Genomic DNA, 21,678 nt, shown 5'->3' with positions numbered 1-21,678 from the left:
TGGAGGAAATGATGCTGAAGCTAAAACTCCAGTACTTTGGCCACCTCATGCAAAGAGTTGACTCACTGGAAAAGACCCTGATGCTTGGAGGGATTGGGGGCAGGAGGAGAAGGGGACGACAGAGGATGAGATGGCTGGATGGCATCACTGACTCGAGTCTGAGTGAACTCTGGGAGTTGGTGATGGACAGGGAGGCCTGGCAGGCTGTGATTCATGGGGTCACAGTTGGACATGACTGAGCAACTGAACTGAACTGAACTGAAGCAACTTCACTTTCACTGTTCACTTTCAAGCACTGGAGAAGGAAATGGCAACCTGCTCCAGTGTTCTTGCCTGAAGAATCCCAGGGACGGGGGAGCCTGGTGGGCTGCCTTCTATGGGGTAGCACAGAGTCAGACACAATGAAGAAACTTAGCAGTAGCAGATGTAATTAAGATGTAAATTAAGCACAGTCACACTGGAGTAGGCTGGGCTTTGGTTCAACATGGCTGCTGTCCTTACAAGAGAAGGAACACACCAGGACAAAAACACAGGGAAAATGGCCTGTGATGACAAAGGCAGTGACTGTAGGAATACAGCTGTAATCCAAGGAATGCCAAGGATTGAAGGCCACCACTGGAAGCTAGGATGAGGCAAGAAAGGATTCTACACCAGAGTTTCAGAGGAACACAGCCCTCCTGACACCTTGATTTCAGACTTCCAGGCTTTAGAACCATGAGAGAATAAATTTCTGCTACTGTAGGCCGTGCAGTTTGTAGTATTTTGTTACAGCAGCCCTAGGAAACTAATAAACCCTTCCATCTGGTATCTAATTCTTAACCTCAACCTCCTTTTGAGCAGTATTTACACTATTCTCCCATCTACCTAATATATAATTTCCAAATGCACTAATATTTACTCATTCTTCATATCCTGAGATCAAGAGGTATTGTTTTGCCTTTTTATTCTCTCGTTTTAAAATTTTCCCTTTCATTTCTACCATCACCATCCACTTACTTTCTGTTCCTGGATGGTGCCACACCAAAGTGCCCTTCCCATCCCCCTCACAAAGACAAAGAAGTCTCATCATAAAAATTAAAAAGCTTTTCTTCAACTCTCTATAGTAGACACCCACAGAAAATTTATTCTCTTGGGCTATGGGACTTCGTAATAGAACCTGTGGACAAAAATGGAATCACCACACTGAGAATTAGAGCTCTAACACAGGAATTTGGGGACAACACACTCAGTCCACAATAACTGATACATTATTCCCCCTCAAATTATTTGTTCATTTCCTCTTTCCCAAAAGCAAGTCCTACCCTACTGTTTTTTCATTATTCCTTCATTAATTTTTTTTGAAAATTGACCTTTTTCCTAAACATTTTTACTCAATTACTCAGTGATCAATGTACTTCTCTTAACTACTAAATGTATTGATCTATCAAGATTTTATTCCCAGATTATTTATCCCTTCCCTCCCTCTTATCAATGTACCTCAACCTTTAAATTCTTTGCCAGTCCCCTCCCTACTTCCACTTCCTTCCTCTCTTCTCTTCTCCCTTCTTCTCTTCTCCCGCTCTGCCTCTCCCTCCAAGAGCTCATCTAATCCAAATACTGATAATTCCCAATTCCACGTCCTTCCCTTCTACTCTCTCACAACAAATTTCTAACTACAGCTGTAAAATACATCCCAGAGGCACCACAATTAAAATGCATCCACAAAGTTACTAGACTGATACATTAATCCTTCTGCAGCCATGAAACTAAAAGACGCTTTCTCCTTGGAAGAAAAGCTATGACAAAACTAGAAAGCATATTAAAAAGCAGAGACATTACTTTGTCAACAAAGGTCCATATTATCAAAGCTATGGTTTTCCAGCAGTCATGTCTGGATATGAAAGTTGGACCATAAAGAATGCTGAGCACTGAAGAATTGACACTTTTGAACTGTGGTGTTAAAGAAGACTCTGGAGAGTTCCTTGGACTGCAAGGAGATCAAACTAGTCAATCCTAAAGGAAATCGATCCTGAATATTCACTGGAGGGACTAATGCTGAGGCTGAAGCTCCAATACTTTGGCCACCTGATGCAAAGAGCTGACTTACTGGAAAGACCCTGATGCTGGCAGAGACCGAAAGCAGGAGGAGAAGGGGATGACAGAGGATGAGATGGTTAGATGGCATCACTGACTCAATGGACATGAGTTTAAGCAAGCTCCGGGTGATGGTCAAGGACAGGGAAGCCTGGCATGCTGTAGTCCATGTGGTCACAAAGAGTCCGACATGACTGAGTGACTGAACAACAATCCTCTTCTAGTCACTCAAGAAATCTAAGTTCATATCCAACTCCTGTCTCCTCAACCACGATGATATTCAGACACCATGTAATCTACTTCTCAGATCTATCCCTCCCTTCAAACTTTTCTATCAAATTGCCATTTCTCTCCACAATCCTCTCTTCTTATGTACAGCTGCAATGGTTTTCCCTTTTGCTTGTCTCTCATTATCTCCCATGTATCTTTTACAGTGCTGTCAGAGCTATAAAATATTCTGGAATCACAGACTCAGTAGTTACCTGCTTTCAAAAGCTTCTCACTGCCTCCCACACAAACTCTCATCTCCTCAGCATCAGCAAAGTATTTAAAAATCTATGACTCCCCTCCATAACAGCTCATACTTGAACCACATGGGAACATTAATTCCTTCCACAGAGTCCTCAGTCCAGTGATCTTTTCAGCCTGGAATGCTTTTTTACTGACCTCCCTCAGAAATGGAAAACTCTTTCTTCAAGGTTCAGCTAGAAAATCAGGTCTTCTATTGAATCTTTCTCAGTTAAACTTCTTCTTTTGAAGCAACTAGATACACTTTGCATTTTTAACCTAAGACAATCCATTTTTGCTTCCATTATGGTTAGCTGTATTTGTAAAGCACTTTACTATAGTTTAATAAGGATTTCATTTAATTTTCACAGCAACTCTGTAAAGGAGGCATCATTTAGCTAAGTGTATAAGGACCGAGGGGCTTTCCTGATAGCTCATTTGGTTAAAGAATCCACCTGCAATGCAGGAGACCCTGGTTCAATTCCTGGGTCAGGAAGATCCACTGGAGAAGGGATAGGCTACCCACTCCAGTATTCTTGGGCTTCCCTTGTGGCTCAGCTGGGACCGAGGGGCTTTCCTGACAGCTCATTTGGTTAAAGAATCCACCTACAATGCAGGAGACCTGGGTTCGATCCTTGGGCTGGGAAGATTCCCTGGAGAAGGCAAAGGCTTGGACAGGCTTGGACACTACTGAATGACTTTCACTTTCACTTCATGTAAGGACTGAAACAGGCAAAAAGATTAAGTAACTGGGTATAAAATATACAGAAACACACACGCTATTTTCTAATCCCAAAATCTGCTAACAATTAAATTTTACATTTCCTAAAGGCAAAAGACTCCAAGGGTCCTAGCATAGCCCTTTCTGTGTAACAGATGCTTTGTGTTCTAATATTTTCTTTTCCTGTTTGACATAACCCTGTTTTACCTGTCTGAACTCAAATCATTCTTACAGTTCCAAAGTTTCATTTCCTCTAATTAGTGTCCTTGACTCTTACAGGCCTTACTGATCTCTTTTGGGGTGGGGGGGGGGGGGGCTGTATCATACCATTTGGTATGCTGTTACAGATACCTAACACTCCGTTACTCGTACTAACGGCTTCATAAGCTTGTGAGCACTCATCCCACTGTGGTGTCCTCTGCACTACCCATCACCAGGTTGGTGCTCTCTCATCTGTTTCTTGACTGATGTGCAGTAGTCTCCTGTCCATCCCCTACTTGTAAACTTTTATTTTTTGCGTTAAAGGTATAGATCAACTGTTGTTATCTATATGTTATCATACTTTACAGTAAATATTACTTAACTCACTCTCGAAATTTAAAGCACACGTGTCAAGAAAGTATTTTAATCATCTGATGGAAGAAAAGTCTAGAGTGACTATCTTAGATGACTGTAGAGGGCAGCAAAGCAACAGAAGTATTCTCTAAGAAAAAATATTTATTTTTCTCAGAGAACTTCAGATTTGTTTTTATATTTTAACAGATGTTGTTAACGTTAAAGCTTTTATTATAAGAGAAGACTTTTTAACATACTATATAAAAACTTCACCGGCTACTTATTCATGTAAACATTTTCACTAGCAGTTACAAAATATAACAAATACAAATACAATCAAAGCCCACACTCTTCTATACACATATAGAAAATAAGCCTTACAAACAATTCATGGTTTCAAAATAGCCACCATAATTGCTAAATCTTTTACAAATAATCTAAAAGTTGACAATGTTTTTCACTGAAAAATGAAAAAATAATCTATCTTAAATACAGAAAAGAGTATCAATAGTCCAATGAGTCTTATTTCTTGCTAAGTAAAATGTTTTCATTAGTATTACTAATTCTAACCTTGATGTGCCTTCTTTTTGTCATTCAACTGGAAAAGCTATGCCAGCTTTAAAAGAAAAACAACAAATCTTTGACACTGTGCTAGTGTACAACAAAAGGTAACAACTTGAAAGAAGTGTTTCTCACTGTTATTGCAATACTAAAATTCACTCTGGTTCTAATGTGGACTAGGCAAATGAAACTGTGTCATCAAAATAATCACCTATTTATAACCTTAAAACTGCTTATAGGAATGAGAAGTTAATGTAAAAGTGGATGCTCAGTACAACTGCATTACTTGCATATGTTTATCAAAGTTTTTGTTGGTGGTAATTTTTTACCTCTTTTAAGTAGCTGCTACAGCAATTAACATATGAAGACTCCTGGTTAGTGAAAAATGCTATAATGCTCTAGCCCTGTGCCCTTAATGAGAAGGACAGGACTGTTAGCTATGTACCTTGTACCTTCTCCCACCTGAATTTCTTTAATGAAAAATAGAGAAGCTTTTTAAAAATTCTACATTTAAAATAATCTGGGTATTCCTTCTCATTGAAGAAGGAAATGGCAACCCACTCCAGTATTCTTGCCTGGAAAATTCCATGGACTGAGGAGCCTGGCAGGCTACAACAGAGTTACAAAGAGTTGGACACGACTGAACACATGGGTACTACTAAGCAGACTCAAATACAAGATAGACTATTCTCTGACTTATTTAACATTAAACTGAATTTATAACCATGAATGATTATCTCTAATCTAAATCAAATTATAAGGGAGTTTGGAGTTCATGACAAGGACACTTGTAAAATGAAATCTTAATCTAACCCACAGTAGCAATGACTAAATTAAATACTGTATCAATAAGTTTCAAAACCAATGGCCTCAGATATTTTAGTAATGACAATAATGTCTATCAAGGATAACTCATAGAGTCACTATGTGGACTTCATCTTACCATAGTTTTCCAATACTAACACTTCATTAATACTTTGCTTTTTCCTCTGAAATGAAACCATTAGAAAGAATCAAGCACATTTTTAATTTTATACAATGTTCTCAAATGTTAAGAGTCCTAGCTGTGTACATCTATTTTTATATCCGCCTCTTGGTTTTTTCATGTCCTTTTCAGTAACTGCACGGGTATACTTCCATTAAAACAGAAAAGCTATCTTAAATATACCTACTCTTATTTCTAAAACACAAACCCAGAATGATATGTATTATACATAAAGTGAGGTATATCCCAAAGAAACTGCTTAAGCTACATATATTTTGGGGTTAATAATACAGTACTAATACCAAAGAGGAAGAATTGCATTCCTCCTAGGTCAATTTCTCAAATTTCTCAGATTCAAAATGGGTAAGACAATGGGGACAGAATATAAAGATAGGTATAAAGACAGAACTAAAGAAAGCAAAAGGAATTTTTAGAAAAAAGAAAAGGCAATGAAGAACATTTCTCACCAAGTAACATCTTTAAAGCCTATCATCCTTTTCTAGTATATTAAATAAATAAATTCCTCCCCTATCTTGGAAAATAGCAATGGAAAAAATGTCAGGATAGGAATAAATATCAAATATACAAACCTCTTTAAGAATACATTCCCTATAGTGTGTTCTGTACAACAAAGCTTCTGTAGCAAAAACAGGCTGTTTAATTAACTGCAGAAAAGGATATTTTACTGAAGAATTTCTTAAGCCATTAATAAACTAATGCACACAGTGATTTTCCATGATGGAGGGGGTTACACGATTAGTTTTTCCCATTCCCAAATATATTCAACCATGGCACTTTTTTCCAGAAACCAGGGTTCTATTAAACACTTTGGAAAACATTCCTCTAAAAGCATGAAAAAATGAACAGAATTTGCTCCAGGGACTAAGGATTTGAAGGATAGCTAGGATCAGATAGGAAATGAAGTCAAATTCAGAGAAGTTTTTGTAGCTATTTATTATAGCTATTATTCTGTTTTATTATCTTATTTCAACATGGAAGATGAAATCATAAGCTCAGTATTCTCTTGATACCCTTTTGTTGTATAGCAAATTTGGTCAATTCTAAAACACTTATTAACAAGGAAAAAAGCAAATGTTTGGGAACAAAAGTTGCTCCCCAATAATGTCTCTGGCACAGGATTACTGTGAGCTGAAAACACCCAAGGACCAAAAGACAGAAAGAAACTTTGACCTTCCCCCTAATTGCCTAAAAAGTTTTTTTAGATAGAGGGCCTGGCACTGAGCTATCTCCAGAGTTATCTGTAAAAAGTAAAGGCAAAGTGTAGTGGGGAATCTCTGCATGGCCTAGAGATCAGAGTCCACTCTATGTTCCCATTGTGTCTACAAGGCCCAGCAAACATTTGTTTACCAAACATTTGTTTTACATCTTTATGTGAGTTGCCTTTCTCCCCTCTGAAGTCCCAAATCACTACCCCCAGTACCCTGTTTTGTCTGTAGCCAAAGTTGGTATTTAATGTGAGGGTTAGGCCATTTCCTGGAAGGGCCTCCCCGGTGGCTCAGCTAGTAAAGAATCCACCTGCAATGTAGGAGACCCGGGTTGGGAAGATACCCTGGAGAAGGGAACTGCTATCCCCTCGAGTATTCTTGCCTGGAGAATTCCATGAACTGTAGAGTCCATGGCACCCCAAAGAGTCAGACTCGACTGAGCGACTTTCATTTAAGCAGTTTTCTGAGTCTCTTCCACGTATGTGTACATGGCATCAAACTTTCTATTTTATGTTCTTTTAATCTGTCTCATGTCAATGTAATTTAGACCACACAGGAGAAACTAGAAGGGCAGAGAAAAATTTCTCCCTCCCTGACACGTTAAAAATCTATAAGCTTAAAAAATAACTTGTGTTTATTCTGTAATAGGTGCTAGGATGCATACAGTGACGCTTGAGGCAAAGTCTTTACTGCAAAGAGCACATATCATAGATCAACTCACAATTACATTACTAAATAATGAGTGAAAAGAGTAACTACTTTAGAAAGAAAAAATCTCACTGTATGAAAGAAGTGGTGAAGGAAGTATTCATGGAGAAAATTAATTTCAAACTGGGAGCTCCAGAATTGGACTAGATAAGAAGGAAGAGTAATATCATTTTAGGACTTTTGAGTAAGTACCAGAGAAGGGCATAACCTACTTTGGAGACCACATATAGTTTAGACCTGCACTGTCCAATATGGTAATCACCAGCCACACCTGACTTCTGAATACATGAAATACAGTTTATCCAAATAACAATCTGTAAGTGTATAGTACACATCATCAGATTTCAAAGACTTACTACAAAAGAAAAAAAAATGTAAAATATCTCAATTTTAAAATATCAACTGCATGCTAAATAACATTTTGGTTATACTGCGTTAAATAAAATATGTTAATTTCACATGTTCCTTTCATTATTTTTTTAATGTGGCATTAGGATAACTTAAATCTATGTATATAAGTTCACAGATCTCTATTGGGACACTGATGGTTTAAACTAAATTTTATTTTGTTGTTAAGCTCTTGCTATAAAGAAATCTGAGCACCCACTGCATACTTAGCATATGAGATACAATAATAAACAAAATAATGACCACATCTGGTCAAATCACATATAAAAATGCTATAATAAATAGTACTCATCAAGGGAAGAAACAATCAAATGAATATGTCTCTTAAACTACAAATGCCCCAATCACCAGGCTCCACTCTCCACCCCCTTGCAAAATTCTTGATCCAGTTAGTCCACAGTGGGGCCTGGGATGTTGTTTCGAAAAAGATTTCCTAGTAACTAGTATTTGAACCTATCAACACACTGTACTTTGGCTGACCTTGGGTAGCTGAGAATAGTGATTTATAGATATACCCTCCTCCTTTTCAAAAGTTTTACTTCTGAAGAAATCTAACAGCTTAAAGTAAAGCACCTCTACTGGGACAACAGCCAACCTATTTAAAAAAAAAAAAACTATTAAACTATTAACTTCCTATTAAAGGAAACCAAATAAAGTAAAATATATATATATATTATAACCTCTCCTATCTATAGAGTCACAGTATAATTAATCTCACAGCTACAAAATAATCTTCGGAAATGCTGTCAATTCTTGGTCATTTAAACCAGTTATGAGCTGGTATGTTCTCACATACCATACCTTAAATTCCAGTTTATGGATATCTACTCACAATACCACATGGTACTTTTTTCCTACTGATCTTAATTAGCAGAATGAATACTAGGCAATTAACAGGGCTGCAAGTAAAATAATCTCCCTGGATGCAATATTAAAGAAAACATGTTAAACTCACAATATAAGTATGCAATACAATATCATTTCTGAAACAGCTATAATACCTGCTGCTGCTGCTGCTACTGCTGCTAAGTCACTTCAGTCGTGTTCGGCTCTGTGCGACCCAATGGACGGCAGCCCGCCAGGCTCCCCCATCCCTGGGATTCTCCAGGCAAGAACACTGGAGTAGGTTGCCATTTCCTTCTCCATATAATACCTGCAGTATAACTGTATCTAGACTTACAGGAGGCAGCCATCACTAAAATTTTAAATTAATGATCTATGCTGTAATAAGTGAGCCATTTAGGAAAAAACCTAAAATTCACCCTTGATAAAGATTCACAACAAATTTTATTTACACAAATAATTAATCTATGTCAGAGCCTAAAACAGAAAATCGTAAGTTTTATAAACTCAAGAAAGGATATGGGTTCAAGATAATTTTAGATAAAAATATAAAAGGTAACCAAAAGTATGACATTAATGGTGCTGAGATTTTTGGATCTGAGTTTCTGACACACTCATTACTTACTTCAAGGTTCTTTGATTTTAGCCTATATTTACATATTAACAGTCATTCTTAGGGCTTCCCTGATAGATCAGTTGGTAAAGAGTACGCCTGCAATGCAGGATACCCCAGTTCAATTGGGAAGATCCTGGGTTGGGAAGATCCACTGAAGAAGGGATAGGCTACCCACTCCAATACTCTTGGGCTTCCCTTGTGGCTCAGCTGGTAAAGAATCCACCTACAATCCTTGGGCTGGGAAGATCCCCTGGAGAAGGAAAAGGCTACCTCCAGTACTCTCGCCTGGGAAATTCCATGGACTGTATGGTTCATGGGGTTGCAAAGAGTAGGACATGACTGAGAGCCTTTCACTTCACTTCACTTCGGCTATTGTTAATTAAACGCTACATCTTTCACAAATCATGTGTTCAGTATTGCCAATTTTATGAGACTTTAATAGAGTATAGAATATGCCATGCTACTGCTACTGCTAAGGCACTTCAGTCGTGTCCGACTCTGTGTGACCTCATAGATGGCAGCCCACCAGGCTCCCCCGTCCCTGGGATTCTCCAGGCAAGAACACTGGAGTGGGTTGCCATTTCCTTCTCCAATGCATGAAAGTGAAAAGTGAAAGTGGAGTCACTCAGTCGTGTCTGACTCTTCGTGACCCCATGGACCGCAGCCCACCGGGCTCCTCTGCCCATGGGATTTTCCAGGCAAGAGTACTAGAGTGGGGTGCCATTGCCTTCTCCGAGAATATGCCATAGGAATATGTTATTTACTCACTAATTTTTTAAGGGGTAAGCAACAGAATACCAAAATACTCCTTTTTAACAAGGGTATCATGGCCAGCTTCACTTCAATCATTTTCAAATAATAGGCAATAAGCCATAAGTTTTGTTCCTTAACTATACAGATGCAAAATGTACCTCAGAGTTGCTGAATCACATATATATATATTTTTTCTTTTACACACACATATATATGCATAAGTGACATAAACAAGGTAAAACAGTAAATACACCCACACCCACAAATATATTATTGACCCGCTTTTCCCAATTCCTATTTTGGACACTATAGCTAAATGCAAAATTTGCTTTTTTGCTTCCTTTTAAATTTGGGTCACTTTGCCATTATATCCGTCTTAGAAGCAGGAAAATTGATATGGGCAATATTTATTGTAGGCTCTAACCTGATACTACCAGTAACTTGCTAAAGTAGAAATGAAATTACGACTCTATCTTCAACTGCACATTTTCGACTCTACACTTTTCAATATAACCACTAACATTCTAAGTGACCACACAGAACCGCCAAGTCCTAAAACACATTCTACATCATTATGGGACCATCCAACTAGATTCCATACAATTACACAGCTGGGTTAATTTCACTACATCCCTACATTCTGAAAACTGGTCTGTATACTTATCCGAGGTAAATTTAACAAACACTTCAAGAGCACTGACTGGGCTATACACTCAAAATAAAGATGAAAGTATAAAAAAAGCAAGTCAATCAAGTTGAAAACCCAGTTATTCAAGTCATCAGGGTAAAATTTAAGAATGACAAATACCATGTTGGTTGGTTTGTCTTTCTTGTTTAGTAGCTAAGTTGTGTCCAACTCTTGTGCCACCTCGTGGACTATAGCCCACCAGGCTCCTCTGTTCATGGGATTTCCCAGGCAAGAATACTGACGTGGGTTGCCATTTACTACTTCTCTAGGGGATCTTCCCAACCCAGGGATCGAACTCAAGTCTCCCGCATTGTCAGGCAGATTCTTCACCACTGAGCCACCAAGGAAGCCCCTAATAATAATATGAAATAAAATAAATGCTAAAATTTGAATGTATATTGCATGCATTCTGCTATTTTATTTTCTTTCATTTAATCCTCACAAGAACTCTATAAGCAAGTTGATATTACCCTTTTTTGAAAAGATGAAAAAACTTAAGTTTACTGAGGTTAAATAACTTGCCAATGATTCACACAGCTGGTAAGTGACAATCTTTTTTCAGATTCAAACTGCCTATTTAGTATCTTAACCATAAAGTGCAGAAAGCAAACTTATACCACCTACCACAATGACCTATCTCAATAAGAAAATCTGACTCAATTGATTTTTTCTTAGGTAACTTTTTTTTTTTCTCAGTTTACACTAATATCTCTACATAGTTGGTTAGGTTCCTCTTCTGGGTAACTGACAGTACCTCATGCACAAATCTATCATAAACACCAAGCTGTCCTATATGAAAGTCGCTCAGTTGTGTCTGACTCTTTGTGACCCCATGGGCTGTAGCCTGCCAGGTTCCTCTGCCCATGGATTTCTCCAGGGAAGGATACTGGAGTGGGTAGCAGTTCCCTTCTCCAGGGGATCTTCCCAACCCAGGGATCGAGCCCAGGTCTTCTGCACTGCACATGGATTCTTTACCATCTGAGCTATCAGGGAAGCCCTACAACCACCTATTTACTTTATACATTACGTCTATTATACTGCTGTAAGCTCCTTGAAGCCAGGGCTCTGCCTTATTCAGTGTCCTCAAGTATCTAACAAGTGCCATGAATAAAGAAATTTCTGAAAGTGCTGTTAAATGTTCCATCATCATAATAGATTTTTTCTTCTATAACCTTCTAAATATCCATTTAAGATAAAACCTTGTTGAAAATGGGAAGAGCTGGAACTTAGGTCAGTAGTCTATCTTCTCTCTCATTGATACCATATCCCTGCTAATATTCTCTGTTCCTCAAGAAAAATATTGGAAGGGAAACTAAGATAAATCTCATCACATATTAGTTGATCACTGGCACCATAAAGAAATATGGACTTCCAGATTTAAATAAATCAGGTTTATCAAGTCAGAAAATGTCGAAAATCTAGTCCTCTTTACCTTTACACCTATGATCTATCGGGCTTAACACACATACATATACACACACAAACTAACCACAATGAGTGAGAATTTCATTTCTTCAAATAGGACAGATAATGTACACCCTTCAAAAGAGCAAATCTGATTACTTTTTATAGTTTTCAGAATACCATGTCTACTAGTTTGAATATGAGGGTTTTTTTAATAGCCATAAAATCAGCATGACATAGAAATGATATTGTGCTAATAGAGGATACTCCAAGAGTTTAGCATAGTTAAGCCCATGCTATATGTAACCGGAATATCAAAAATAGCAGCAAAAAGAAAAAAATAGTCTGTATGTGGTAAAAATAAGTAAAGCATTCTAATTAACAAATCATCATATAGTCATCTCTTTAAAGCCTAAAAATCTTCTCATTTCTAACACCTTCCAAAGCACTGTAACTCAACTATACTTCAATAAAATTCTATAAATAAATAAAACTAAACTCAAACATCAGTACATGCCAAAGCTTGTAAGTAGTACTATGAATGTTAGATCAATGCACAGGTTACAAGCAGAAATTTCCGTTTCCATACTTAGTATCCATAAATCAGGACAACTGTGCCCTATTCAAAGACTTTATTCTAAAATAAAGGTTGACAGAAAAAACCTGTCATAAGGGTTCACAAATTAGGGTGTTATAACACTCTAAGCCAAAAAAAGGAAGCTCTTTAAATGAGCAGTGCACAGCAATACAAAGCTAGTGTCTGTCTCTACAACTACAAGCAGAGATGACTCCTAAAAACTTCAATTTACACCTCTCTATATCACAGTCCTTTTGGCTGTACTACTTGGATTTTCAGGACTCTAAAATATCAAGCACATTATTATGGAAGACTTTTTAATTCTTTTCTTCTTTCATATGAATTCCAATATATTTCTTCAAAAAGTAAATGACACTTTACTTTCACAGTAACTATGAAATTATTACCCAAATTTAATTTTCCTTGTATTACCTGTACATATTACCTTGCTTCAGTCTTCCAGGGGGCTTTGCTTAGCTAGATAAACCTTCACTGGAGGTACAAATATTCTTAGTCTTTAACACAATCTGTATCAGAATAGTAAACTGTTAACATCCCCCTCCCATTTTCCTCCCACCCAAATGTATTCCACAATACTCCTTAATGCAAAAGAACAGTACACAAAATTCCATCCAGAACCTTTCAGCAATATAAAGAAGTAACAGCATTAAGAATTGTGTCCTGAAACCAAACATCTGGGGAGTGGCACTACAGAAACAACGTAGATTAGATAACATGCCATTTGTCATACTACACTCTGTAAACCAGAAACTGTCATTACAGTGCTTTAAACGTGACAGTGATTTGGTGGTGGAAATTCTCAGCCTATAAGGGACACTCCATCTCTTGAAAACTTTGCCTTCCTCGTAACCAGCTACCCCGACACACCTACACGGTACAGGGGTATAGGATTCTCTTCTAAATCACACCATCCAAGAAAACCGCACACATCTCTTCTTGTAGTAAATACTGGTAAAACTTCCTGGTTTCTTTTAAGATTTCATTAAATGCTGACATCCAACAGCAGGTTTATGTACTAGAAAAATGTCTCAGGTAAAACACGCTTTGAGCAAGCCTAAGTTTTCCTCTCCACTTTCCTCTAAGTGGGAGTCATCGAATGAATAACGTCTTGCTGTGTTCCAGTATAACCAAAAGACAGAGCTAGTCCCGAGAGCTAGACCGGTGGCCTTAGTCTCCCAAATCGCCGCATTCCATTAAGGATCACTTAAGTCCACGTCTCTCGCACGAAACGGAGATATTTATTTAAAGATACTCTTAACAAGTAGTCTTCTAGTCTCCGATGCCTAGGAAGTAAACTTACAATGAGACCACCTCCCAAATGTGACAAAACTGTAACAGAACATATGGGAAGAACGGCAGGGAAGAGGCGCGGGGCTTATTTTGACCAGAACAGCCGGGGCACGGCCAATGCAGTCAGGTATTTTACATATAAATCAAAGTCCTGGAGACAAACTGGCTCAGCTTAAATAAACGTGGACAGTGAGACAGACGCCCCACAAACTGGAAGGCTGCGACAGGCTCAATGCAAAGCGATCCAGAGGCTGCCAGGGCAGAAAGGGGCCGGAGGATCGAAGAAAACTGTAGGGGATGCTGCAGGGTGGGTTAACATGGTGCCTTCTCCAGGGTGGAAGGAGAAGCGGGGTGGGAACCCAAAGGCTTCATTCCGCGGTCGGTTCTTGTGTTCCTAAAGGTATCTAGGCTCACAGCTCAAGTTTCACCCGGGGAAAAAAGGAAGCGGCAAACGACCATCCCATCACCTTAGCGCCAGCACAAAAGTCCGTGCTCTCGGCTTCCTCCGCGAATCAGCGAGCAAGTAACGGTCCCGAGAGCAAAACCGAGGGACCCCGGTAGCACCGAGCACTAGGCGTCCGGACAGAGCACACCGCAGCCAAACCCCGACCCGCAGCGTGGCGAGCCGCGCGGCCGCGGGGGAGGGGACCGGGCAGTCGGCGCCTCACTCGCCGGCCCCGGCCCTTCCCCGGCCTCGCCCCGGGCGCGGCGAAAAGTTTCCAGCCAAAGTCCACGGCACCCGCTCGCGCAGCCAACCGCCGAACACAACCGCCCTCCGCACGAGAAAACGGCCCGCGCCGGCCCGGCCGCGGCACAGGGACACTCGGTCGCGCCTCCCCTCAGCCCGCGCCGACAGCCGAGGTTCACCTACCACAGAGCCAGGAGAAGAACAGCAGCGGAAAAAGCAGCAGCAGCGGCGGCGGTGGCGTCGGGGGCGGCAGCAGGAGCCCGGCCCCGGGGGGAGAAGCGGAGGAAAGTTGTGCTTTGCCGCCTCCGGGACACAGTGGAGCCGGCCCCGGGGTCCGCGCCATCCCCCACCCTCCCCCCGGCCCGCTCGCTCTCCCGCCGCCCGGCTCCCCCGGCCCCGGCGCCTCCGGCTCTGGGCGGCGGCGGCGGCAGTGGCCGCGGCGGAAGGTCCGGTGCGCGCGTCCCTAACTCCCAGTTCTTGAGCCGTCGCCGCCGGCTGACACTCAGTCGAGCGCTCGCGGCTGCTTCGACTCCGCCGTCGCCGACGCCACTGCCGAGGCTGAGGCGGGAGCCGCCCGCCACCACCGCCGCCGCCACTCCCCTCCCCCCCACCCCGGCACCCGCCCTCTTCGAACTCCTGGGAACTCGGAACGCACCACCCCGCCCCGCGCGGGAGGGGGAGAGGAAGCCGGACCCTCAGAGCAGGAGCAGGGACTCGCCCGCCCAACCCGCGCAACTCGCGCTCCCGTCTGATCCCTAAGTGCGAGCCGCGACTCCTCCCACCCCGCCCTCCTACACTCGCTCCACCCCTTTCAAAAAAAAAACAACCCCAAATCTCTTTTCTCCTCTGTGATAACGGGGTTTCTCCCAAAGCGGGGCTTTAAGGAGGACAGGAAAATCTGGAATAGGTTAGTAGGCCCCGCCCCTCGCGTTCCTGCCTTGCCCCCCCTTCCCAGCCTTTCCAATGGTCTCGCCCACTCCGCCCTTCGCGGGTCCACCGCGGCCCCAGCTCGGATAGAGGCGGAGGGCGGTGGGACGGTCGTGCTCGCGGCTCAGCTAGCCCGGGCGGCTTTCTCCCTCTGGCGGGGACCCGGCGGAGAGAGGGGGTGGGAAGAGGAAGGCACGATGGGGCTGCCCTTCCGTTGCCCCGGCTAAAGGTTCCTGTCTGGGAAGCTGGACGTATTCTGCGAGACTAGTCATCTCCCTCCTCGCCGGGGCCTGGAAGGAGAGACTTTCTCCCTCCTGCTTCCCGGGACAGCTGAGCTCTCCGAATCCCTCCTTTCTTCCCAGCCCCACTTCCCCCTTAGCCCGCCGAGGCACGTTTGCACAGGCGTTTTTCTTGCCCCTTTCTCTCGGAGGGCAGTTTGGTGAAAGGGTCAACGGAGCCAGGCAAGGAGAGGAGCCCCAGAAGGTCTTTTCTCGCTCTCGTTTCTCTGGCCGCCCGGCTGTCCGCTGTCTTCGCCGGGCGACTGGCAACAGGAGGCCGCGAATTTCCCTGATCGGAGCGCCTGTAGTGCGGTGGTGTTTTTCTTTGGTTTTGTTTCATTTGCATGTTCGCACATGTGATTTTATTTTCGTTGCCTGTTTTCCTATGAACTGAACGCGGAACAGTGACCTCGGGAAATATTAAATATTTGCCCGTAAAAGGAGCGTCTATGATCCTCCGCGACCTTCCTTCACCCCGGTGGCTGCGCACCCTGCCCTCTTCATTTGCCCGCCACGCACTGCCCTGGTGGCTTAACCTTGGAGCCACGGCCACCGGCGGTTCTGCGGGGATGGTGGACAGTTTCCACTATCCCGAGGGGGGCTGGAGGCGGAGGACACACATCCTCAATCCTGACACCATTAATTTTATGTTGGTCCTGCCATCGCCACCAGATAGCCACATATGTGCTCCAATAAGAATAAAGTCAAAAAAGGATTTGGCCGCCTGTCGCAGCTAAACTAATGATTATCTCTCGCCAAGATCACGCTGTCCTCCGCCTTCAGTCACTAGGGCTCCCCGACCTCCACCCACTGACTTAACGTTTTACTCACCTCCAAGACTACACGCAGTTCCACCCACTGCCCACCGCTCTTTTTTTCTTTCTTAACTTCCGCCTCCCATCCTGTCTTCCAGCGCTCGGTTTAAAGACCTCTTTTCCTCCACCACCTTTTCTCGCTCCCTCTCCATTCCTGTTTGCCTCTGTCGTCCCCTGTAAGCCCATCTCCGCAACCACTCCTTTCCATCACCTAGTCTCAGAATGGACTTAAGAATAAACCCTGTCTTGCCTCGCTCCAGGAGATGCCCTGATGATGATCATAACTGACTAATTGTAGCTGTTGTGACATTCCTCAGCTGTGCTGACACCACCGTTTCCCTTGAGAAAAAATTCCCCCCTATTTTCACATTCCCTAAACCTAATTTCACAGTTAAATTTAGACAGAGCCCACTGCGCCATGACTAGCTAATTATGTTTAGATGGCACTTTAACACGTTGTTGATACTCAGTTAAATGTTAAACAGCCAGAATTTTAATGCTACTAGCCAATTCATTCCCCTAGTCTTTCCCTGATAGTTCCAATCTCCAGATAAAAAGTAATTTGGCCAAGATTTGAAAACATGCCAAAGACTTAATATGGGGGCCATCATGCAATTGCTACAGAGCCCATGAGGGATTAGGCGGTTTAGTGCTTCTCAAAGGGATGATAGGGAGCTTTAAAGAATATATTTCCTCCGTATTTTGAGAATTGGATTAGTATGCTATGATTATATTCTCCTCTGACCTAAAGTGAAGGGAGCATGGAAGACTAGTATTCTATAAATGTAATATAAAATTGAAAAGAGCACCATGCTGGTATTTTATGTGCATACATGCATTGTGTTTTAATAATAGTAGTTTGTTTTAATACACCAGCTTCAGCCAGAGATGTCAAAGCAAGAAAAGTTACAATTACTGTTATACCTCCTTGACAGCCAGAGGAAACTAGGCACGAAGTTTGCAAACTCTACAAGCCAGATGTGGTGGTCTCACCACCAGAATCATGTTCTTGCCTTCTAGTAGACACCACTGACCTCCAAAGATTTCTTTTAAAAAGTAGAAAACAAGTTGACTAATTTAAACTTCTACTTTCTACATATCCAGTCTCAAACACATTCCTCTCAAATGAAGACATACCCACCTTAAGTTTTCCTGTAGGAAATTATTACCATCTACAGAAAAAGATTTTACATTACATGGTACAACTCACTCTTTTCAAGGACCAGAATTACTGTTATTTTTCTTAAAGCCTTTAACATAAGAATATAACTGGGTTATAAAATTTTCAGATGTCTAAGTTCACAGGTAAGTTCATTTTTATTGTTTGAGTAGCAAACTGGTTGAAGGAATACTTAATCATAGTTAGTACTGACATCTCTGCTACCACTGAATCCAAAGTATTCATGTATTGTCCAAGAAAAAAAAAATTATCTGAACAAAATGCAACGTGATTCTAATGCCAACAGTGATTTCATTGTTTTGGATTAAGAGCACTGATAGTATCCATCCTGCTTTCTGCCTAAAAGACTGCTGGCCAATTATCAAGGCTCATTAACTCTTAATTAAAGAATGAAGTTTGACAAAGACATCAAAGACATCTTCTGTACAGTTTGGACGTTTTACATTTACTCAGATCATCCAAAGAAAAAGTTTGAGGCTAGAATTTCATACCTGACTCTGAAAGAGGAAATATTTTTTTTTAATACAGGTAGGATATTATGTACATACCTCAGCTAGTTCTTTTACCATCAGCAATTTTTTAATAACCTGCTGCATGAAGAAGTATAGCATTTCTCTCAGTGGAAGCGATGAGCAATGCTTTGTGGAATGTTTGAATTGGTACTATATTTGACAGTAAGTTGATGTTACCCAGCTTCATCTATAGCAGAACTATGCAAATAGTTAAAGTGCAAATCCATTAAAAAAAAGTCCACCCATTTTTATCAGATACAGCCATTCCCTACTGAAAAGATCTTCAACCATATATTCACACTGCTTTCTTCCTCTGATTTCTTTTGGGTTTTTACTCTAATTGCACTCTGTCATTAAGATCTTCCATGACCACCCCATATGAAAGAGCTGCCCCCACCTCAATCCCTATTCCTCACCACACAGACACACACACACACACACACACACACACACACAACTTGCTTTATTATCTCCATTGCATTCACTATCAGACACATTGTATTTTTATATGTTATCTTTTTTCTATTCATTAGAATGACAGTTCCACAAGGGTGGGCATAAAGCTATTTATTTTTTCACTGTTGAAACTCAACCACCTTGAAAAATATCTGCCATATAGCTCTCAGATTGGATGATTGAATGATATCTATAGTGACAAGCTTACTCAAGTGTATGTCTAATGGCAGACAGACCCAGCAGAAGAATATTAATTTCTTAAGGTCTTGAGTATATGACCATGTTGAGTTTTTCAAGCTGCAAGGTGGTTGGTTACTTTAACTGACCATGGCTTGCTGCTGCTGCTGCTAAGTTGCTTCAGTCGTGTCCAACTCTGTGCGACCCCACAGACTCCGCCGTCCCTGGGATTCTCCAGGCAAGAACACTGGAGTGGGTTGCCATTTCCTTCCCCAAAGCACGAAAGTGAGAAGTGAAAGTGAAGTCGCTCAGTCGTGTCCGACTCTTCGCGACCCCATGGACTGCAGCCCACCAGGCTCCTCCGTCCATGGGATTTTCCAGGCAAGAGTACTGGAGTGGGGTGCCACTGCCTTCTCCGAGACCATGGCTTAATGCTCTTGATTTAAATTGCTCTTAGTGCTAGTTAGGGCTTCCCCGGTGGCTCCGTGGTAAAGAATTCTCCTGCCAATGCAGGTTTTAATCCCTGGGTCAGGGAGATCCCCTGGAGAAGGAAATGGCAACCCATTCCAGTATTCTTACCTGGGAAACCCCATGGACAGAGGAGCCTATAGTCCATGGGGTAGCTATAGAGTCAGACACAATTTAGCGACTAAACAACAACAGTGCTACTTAGTAAGCTATCATATCTCCATTCCATATTCACACTTAATACTGGGGCTGGGGCAAAGGAGATGGATGTCTACTGGCTTCTTGATAGGTTTTATCAATAGAAGTCACTGGACAGAGGGTGGTAGGTAGGAGCAGGGGAGAAGACATGTATTCCCTTCTGTTTACTTCCTGCTCCTATCAGTATTACCTCAGTAGTAATGGCCCATCAGCCTGTCATCAGCAGTGGGCTCCAGCCTCCCATTTTTTTTTTTTTTTGGAATGAAGATTGTTTTTTTTTTTCTCTTCCAGTTTTATTGAGATATAGTTGACATATAGCACTATGGAAGTTTAAAGTATACAGCATAATGATTTGACTTACAGATGTTATGCAATGATGACCACAATAAGTTTAGTGAAAATCTATCATCTCATATAGATACAAAATCAAAAAAATAGAAAAAAAGACACTTTTTCCTTGTGATGAGAGCTCTTAGGATTTACTCTCTTAACAGCTTTCATGGATTACATGCAGAAGTACTAATTATGTTAATCATGTTATACATTGTCTCCCTAGTACTTTTTCACCTTTTAACTGGAAATTTGTACTTTTTGACTACCTTCTTCCAACTTCCCCTCCCTCTATGCCTCACCTCTTGTAACCACAAATCTGATTTCTTTTCCTAGGAGCTTGTTTTTTGAAGTGAACTTGACCTATAGCACTAAGTTAGTTCCTGATGTACCACATAATGATTCAATATTTCTTTTTTAAAAATTTTACTTTATTTTACTTTACAATACTGTATTGGTTTTGCCATACATCAACATGAATCTGCCATGGGTGTACATGTGTTCCCCATCCTGAACCCCTCTCCCACCTCCCTCCCCATAACATCTCTCTGGGTCATTCCAGTGCACCAGCCCCAAGCATCCTGTATCCTGTATTGAACCTAGACTGGCGATTCGTTTCTTACATGATATTATACATGTTTCAATGCCATTCTCCAAATCATCCCACCTTCCCCCTCTCCCACAGAGTCCCAAAGACTGTTCTATACATCTGTGTCTCCTTTGCTGTCTCGCATACAGGGTTATTGTTACCATCTTTCTAAATTCCATATATATGTGTTAGTATACTGTATTGGTGTTTTTCTTTCTGGCTTACTTCACTCTGTATAATCGGCTCCAGTTTCATCCACCTCATTCGAACTGATTCAAATGTATTCTTTTTAATGGCTGAATAATACTCCATTGTATATATGTACCACTGCTTTCTTATCCATTCATCTGCTGATGGACATCTAGTTTACTTCCGTGTCGTGGCTATTATAAACATTGCTGCGATGAACATTGGGGTACACATGTCTCTTTCAATTCTGGTTTCCTCGGTGTGTAAGCCCAGCAGTGGGATTGCTGGGTCATAAGGCAGTTCTATTTCCATTTTTTTAAGGAATCCCCACACTATTCTCCATAGTGGCTGTACTAGTTTGCATTCCCATGAACAGTGTAAGAGGGTTCCCTTTTCTCCACATCCTCTCCAGCATTTATTGCTTGTAGACTTTTTTGCTTGTAGACTATAAGAAATCATTACAGTACCTCAGAGTTACCCACAAAAGCAGGGCTATGCCCAGTTCTCAAAAGGCCTTGCCCTAAACAATAGGACCTGTCCTCTGAGCTTCTTAGTTCTAATAACCCAGAATTTTCCCTTTGCTTCCCCAGTCTTAAGGTGGTAATAGTTTTCTACACTACATATCTGAATCACCTCAGTGTCCCCCTTTTTGGTGTGGAGCACCCTTTCACCCTCTGCAACAATACCCTGTATTAAATTCTATAGGCAACATAATGTAGTTTCTGTTTTCCTGATTGAACTATGGTTGATGTTCAGTTTTTCAGTGACTCTTTCCTCAAACCTTCCCTTATAACAGTTATTTTTCTCTAAGTCAAACTGTTTAAAATTATAGAGCCTTCCTACATCAATATGTCAATTAATATAAATAAAAGCAATAAGGAAAATGAGCAAAATTTCTTCAATTTCATTGACAAGAATCCAGGTTAAGCAGAGGT

The 21,678-nt window shown here is 41.3% G+C and overlaps 1 protein-coding gene across 1 annotated transcript in view; it reads right to left on the bottom strand.

Moving 5' to 3' along the window:
* The window catches only part of NECTIN3 (nectin cell adhesion molecule 3), a 63,825-nt gene extending 48,858 nt beyond the window's left edge, over positions 1–14,967 (bottom strand). The window contains exon 1 of the mRNA XM_052649227.1: positions 14,808–14,967. Coding sequence (XP_052505187.1) covers positions 14,808–14,967 — 160 coding nt within the window. The remainder of the gene's footprint in view (positions 1–14,807) is intronic.
* Positions 14,968–21,678: the final 6,711 nt, after the last annotated feature.

The sequence above is a fragment of the Budorcas taxicolor genome, chromosome 1, assembly GCF_023091745.1.
Source record: "Budorcas taxicolor isolate Tak-1 chromosome 1, Takin1.1, whole genome shotgun sequence".
NCBI classification, from domain to species: domain Eukaryota; kingdom Metazoa; phylum Chordata; class Mammalia; order Artiodactyla; family Bovidae; genus Budorcas; species Budorcas taxicolor.
Note: the sequence above shows the minus strand (reverse complement) of the source record. Positions and strands in the feature narration are given on the sequence as shown.